This window comes from Ixodes scapularis, unplaced genomic scaffold (genome assembly GCF_016920785.2).
Source record: "Ixodes scapularis isolate PalLabHiFi unplaced genomic scaffold, ASM1692078v2 PGA_scaffold12__126_contigs__length_90152505, whole genome shotgun sequence".
Taxonomy (NCBI): Eukaryota; Metazoa; Arthropoda; class Arachnida; order Ixodida; family Ixodidae; genus Ixodes; species Ixodes scapularis.
In genome coordinates this window covers 38,376,874-38,382,682 of record NW_024609838.1, presented here as the reverse complement: position 1 = coordinate 38,382,682, position 5,809 = coordinate 38,376,874, and the positions used below count along the sequence as shown (strand labels likewise).

General features: G+C 47.8%; 1 protein-coding gene across 1 annotated transcript; it reads right to left on the bottom strand.

Moving 5' to 3' along the window:
• Positions 1 to 729: 729 nt before the first annotated feature.
• LOC120840441 (beta-galactosidase-like) lies at positions 730 to 2,202 on the bottom strand. Its single transcript, XM_040210986.1, has one exon. The coding sequence runs from the start codon at positions 2,200 to 2,202 to the stop codon at positions 730 to 732; it is 1,473 nt and encodes a 490-aa protein (XP_040066920.1).
• Positions 2,203 to 5,809: the final 3,607 nt, after the last annotated feature.

Here is a 5,809-nt window from a genome sequence, read left to right as displayed (position 1 = left end):
CGATGAAAGCAGGTGTGTTTTCTGTCATTTGTGACAAGGTGAACAATATTAAAAGCAGAAGATGCCAATTCTTTCAACGTTAAAATAGTTGCACAGCTCCTTTAAGGACAGTAGTAACACGAAGCAATCATTAAAGGGGTCATGAAACGATTTTCCTACATCTTCCTCCGTGGCTTTAATCCTCAACTCAAATGCGAGTTGTGAAATCACGTGGTCGTGACACTCTTTGGCACCGGTGCGATGACTCCCACCTTCCACCGTGCTTTTTATGCATACCATAGCCCTTCTCCTTCCCAGTGACAATAAGTTCCATCAGGCCACATTGGCCACGAACGCGAATCCGAATATTCGTCGACGGATTTATTGTTGACGAGCGCATACGTCCGAGTGACGCAGTTCTCGTGTCCAATGCGTGAGCTGGGCTCGGCTGACGTCAGGTTGGCACAGCTGACGCGCTTTGAGAACCGCGGATGCACCACAGTGAAAAGGCGTAGAGCTTTCGAAGGAAATAAGGTACAAAATAGTCCTCTATATCTTCAGATGTTCGTAGCGAAAAGCTGGCTTTTGACTTTCCACCCTCTTTTTTTGGCCAACTAAACGATATGCGATTAGTAAAGCCCCACTTTAAAATCATTTATACCAGCCCAAAATTCGTTTCATGGCCCCTTTAGATAAAGCTTGCCCATATCTTTTTTTTTGTGTGTGTGCAATCGCTGCTGTTTAACTTTTTTAATAGATTCTCACCTTCGGATCGTGGTTCTCCCTTCCTCGGTTGATCCTGCCTTCGTTCTCGACGACAATCGATAAGGAGTCTCCTCTCTTGAGCGCCATTTCAACTTCAAATACCTTATCTTCAGAACTCATGACAAAGACGCCGGTTTTTGTGAGCAAGTAGCCGCGGTCCTTGAGTCCCGGTACAGAAAGCTTCGCCGATTCATCTGGATCGAAGTTTATGACAGTCGAGTACACAACGTATCCGCAACACTGTCCGATGTCTTCAAATGTCAAGGGTTGTTTAGCTTTGCGTGACTCGATTCGTCCTGATCTTCTAAAGCGACTTAAGACATTGACAAGGTCAAGGCTCTCGCTCAAAGTCACTGAGCCTAGGTTCAACCGGGGTTCAGGATCAATAACGATGTACTCTGGTAGCGGTAGGAATTTGTTAATACTTTGCCGAAGCGTGTGGTATATTGGACGCGTATCGCCACATTCTGAAATTGGAGATCCGTAGTCGTAGCTAGTGACAAGAGGCGGTGGTCTGTTTCCGTTGGTGAAGCCAAAGTTGGTGCCTCCGACGTACATGTAGAAATTCACCGACGCCTTTTTCGAAAGCATTTCTTCTAACTTCGCGATAACCTTATCTTCTGGAAACGTCACCTCTTCCCAGCCCCAGTGAGACTGCCAGCCCCCAGGATAATACTCGGACACTAACATGGGCCCTTCATTTCCTTGACTCTTGTTCATAATGTCAAAAACGTCAGCAATAGTTTCATTGTATTTAAAGCTACCAGAGACAAATGTCTGCCGCGCCTCGTCGCATATGTAGTTCTCTTCGAGAGGATAGTCCTGACGGTACAGCACCGTATCCGTTCCCAAATGCTGAAGAAATATGTAGACAAGATGTTCCATGTACCTGCAGTCGCATTCCTTGTATTCGCCATATTCGTTTTCGACTTGTACCATTATGATGGGCCCACCGTTGTGGTACATGTAATCCTGAATCATGGGCAAGAAATAGTGGAACCAGCGGTCGACAGGGAGCATGAAAGTTGGGTCGAAAGAACGGTAGACCATCCTCGGATTTTCCCTCAAGAGCCAGTAAGGTAGACCTCCATTGTCTCTCTCAGCGCTAATGTAAGGTCCTGGTCTGAGGACGACAAAGAGTCCTACTTCCTGGGCTAGCTTCAGGAATGTCTCGATGTCGTAGTTTCCCTCGAAGTTGTACTGCTGCGGTTCTGGTTCGTGGCCACTCCACTCCACGTACGTCTGCACGACGTTCAGGCCGCCGTTCTTCATCTTGATCAGCCGGTCCTTCCAACTGTCCTTGAGCACTCGAAAGTAGTGAAACGACCCAGAAACAAACTGAAAAGGTTCATCGTCCTTCAGGAAGACATTGTTTTCGTAGTCTACGCGAAAGCATCGTTCGCTAGCTGATGTAGTGAGGGTGAACGTTAGCAGCAGCAACGTCCAGGTGAGAGCCATTGTAGAAGTCTGCTTGTCGCTGGAACCTGTTATTGCGTCTGTGAGCTAAGTAAAGAAAACATCTTTATCGATTTGACAGCCTCAAGGAACAGTTAACTTACTTTTGTAAAATCGAGACGGCTCTTGAAAGTCGCTGCTTTCTTCAATCCGGAAAGTACATAAAGCCTCTTGTTTGCCCATAAAGGCCAAGAAAAACACAGATGTGCGGATAACGGAGTTTGATTGCTACTGGCGTTTTCTATTGTTGGCTGCCTCAATTTGAGTTAGGCAGTTATTTTCTATGTGTGTGTACGTAAACTAGGATACATTTTTTTCTGTTGAGTTTCGGACCTATTTATAGCGAAAGAGTTCGTCGGTTAAAAATTTCTTCAGTCTGAAACGCACAAACAATGATACCAGGAAATTAAATAACTTCCTCGCTGTTTTTGTTGTCGACACTAGGAAATGAATGAGTATGCACCTTCGTACGGGACGCCAGGACGCCACAACCTATTTATGAAACCTTTATTTAATCGCGAATGTTCTTCATTCTTCAAAAGCATTATAGTTTGATGCATTGACCCAAGTTCGTCGATAAATGGCTGTGCCCTACATTTGACATATGTAATTCTAGTCCCTCAAATTATTCTCATGCATGAACAAGAGCAGCGCAATAAAATGATAATGTATTGTCATGAAATAAAACTGTGCTCTTGACGTGCATATTCCATGTACACAGACGCCCTCTACCTTGATTAATATATAATATGAAGCAGCTCACCCTCTGTGAGCGCTGCTGCAACTTAGCTGCATGCAGTTGAGAGAGCTTTCGACCAGAGCTACAAATAATATAAAATGGGATTGAAATGACAGTATGGCAGGATATTGTGTGTGATGTGAAGTAGCTCTCTATCACGTAGTATGAAAAAACAGAACTCTGACGGAAGGTACATGAACGAGAAACGTGAATTCCATTCGGAGACTTCAAAATAAGTGTAAAAACTGTTTTTATTTTATTTCTTACTTTGCATGTTTGGTCGGGTTCAAGTAGTCACGGTCCGTCGTGATCGAGTACGGTGTAAGCCAGGGGTGGCCAGACTAACCCAGCCTGAGAGCTGCAAACATAACCACGAAACCACCAAGAGACACGGGGGAAGGGGGGTCGGACTCTTGTTTAGAGCAATAAACGAAACTCAAAGTACTTTCAATTTATCCGAATCAAAAGCAGTCTTACTGTACGTAAGGTAGCAGTAGCAGAAGACTACCAAACCGCAACCTCTCTTTCGATTTAAAACGCGTTCCATTTCTCTTTTTGTGGAAGTGCTCGTGTGGCCGCGGGAGGGAGGCGGGGGAGTGTGTGTGTGTGTGTGTGTGGGGGGGGGGGGGGAGGGGGGGGGTTAGGGGAGGGAACCGCGAGTCGCACTTTAACACGCGAAGGGCTGCATGCGGCTCGCGAGACGCAGCTTGGCCACCCCTGGTGTAAGCTATTAAAAAGCGTGCACTTCTCACGCGTCGCAGTTGCCAGATAAAGTGCTCTCCTCGCATTGTTTGCAAGCGGCTCCACAAGATTGTTCCTGGATATGCGGATAATGGCAGCTTGACGCGGACCTAGTTCCCTTGCTTTTCTATGGCAGACATGCTTGATTTCAAAATAGTTTTTTTTTTCTTTTTTAAGTGCCACGTTACGTATAGCTTGCCACTTGCTCTGACCGTGTTGCTTAGACACTACTCCGTCGTTGACCTTAGTTTGTGCCTCAACGGCGTCATAAGAGTTTCATGAGCGTGTTGAAGCTGAAAGATCTCTGTCATGATGTTCAAGCCAGCGTCCGCCAAGGTCAGAGCAGACACTCAAAACGGAAAGAGCACGCGCCCGGGTGCCACGGGCACGAGCATAACCTCCTTTATATGCAACACGTCTGTCAGATCACACACACAAAAAAAAAAAAAAATCTAACCTTTGTAGAGGGAAAGGGAGGAACAAGGAAGAGGACGCGGACAGGGGCAACTCCGCCTTTACTCTATTCTCCCTCAAGCTGAGACTGCAGGCAAAGCTACAAACGCGAGCTAGCCCGCGCTCCCGGCTTTGAGGCGTGCGTTTCTAGCGCGAGTGCTCGGTCTGCGGAAGAACGCGTCAAAGCGGCACTCAAGCTCTCGTGCTTGTGACATTGGCTGGGCAGCGCCAAAACTGCCGCTACAGTAGAATTCTAAACCATAGCCTTCTCTATAGACAATTGCAAGCATGGCGCCACAAGTGGTACCCCATGCGTGCAAGCGCGTGCAACGCGCGTGTCAACGTAGCTTTGGCAAGCTCGTAGTCGCACGGGCGTGCCTGCTCGAGCAGAGACATGGCGGCGGCCAGTCGCCCAGCTTGCAATCGTGAATACTTACAGATCCTGGCAGTTCGACGACGAAGCCATGGAGTGCTCGGTCGCAGATTTCAAGCGCGAGGATCTGGTAGCAGAGAGCATTTCTGGTATTCAGGGCGCAGCTTCTGCAGCGGCGAGGACCCGAAACATGGTTTTCAAACCCGGCGAGAAAAGAAGCGGTAGCGTGAAGAACACGAGAAGCACCAGCGTACATTCCATCACTCGGGAGAAGTGCGTTTTGGCGTCTCGCTGCAGCTTGGCGCCCATTACATGCCTCCTCTCCCACCTCTTCTCATTTTTCGTCTGCCGCATTACCTTTTCACTTTAAACGGCCGCGTCTCGTGGCGATCTGCCAGGCTTTGTCAGTATAGAAAAAGCTATCCTTACACCATAACAATTTTTTTTTTTGTTTGAAAGGTAAATTTTTTGTGCCTGGAGCCTTCGGCGATTAACGTAACCCCGCGCTGACCGCTACTTGGTGTGGAATAGGATCTCCGAGGTAATGCAAGCACCGAAACGCAGATGTGTTTCGCGGAGATGCCGCAGGCCGCCACGTGGCGCTGGCTGGAGGGAGACCAAAACCCCACTGGGAAGTCCCACAAGTGGCTCTGCGCTACCATATCAGGAACCGTTCGGTGATGCTCCTCGCTTTTTTTCGCCGGCAGGGCGCTATATGACTCAGTCTGAGAATTGACAGGCTCTGAAGAATAAAGGAGACTACAGCACAAGGCGCTTGTGTTGTTTTTTTTTTGTTTTTTTTTTTTTTTTTACGTCAGTTGCACCGTCTGGACGAGAGACACGCTGTCGGCGGAGGCTACTCGGGCTCACGCCAATAAGATTTTATCCGTTCGATCGTGTCCCAGCGTTCGCCGTGCCATGTGTCTATATCTCCTACAGCGAGGACCGGGCTGGCATTTGTTATACAATGGACCTTTTTTTCTAAATTCCCCAGCCGCCAAGGAGCGCGCTGCGTGGGTACACCCACTGCAAGTGCTGGCGTCTGCAACGGCAACTTTTGTAGAACAAGCGTATGAAAAAAAGAATCCTATTTCGCCTGAACTCGTCAACGCCTTGTTTTAGCGAAGTTACTTAGCTCCTTTCATAGAAGCAAGTCAAGCGCGTACAACTAATGTGTTTAGGTTCCTAGCGGTATCTTCGGCGCTAGGATAATTTCGCAAGCTGTTTATGTGACCACATACTGAGGTAGATGGAGAGACTAGAGTTGCAGGGGACATCAGAACGGCGATCTCTGGTGTGATTTA

What these genes read in the sequence shown, in the direction of transcription:
- LOC120840441 (XM_040210986.1), bottom strand. Translation starts at nt 2,202, where the DNA reads ATGGCTCTCACCTGGACGTTGCTGCTGCTAACGTTCACCCTCACTACA.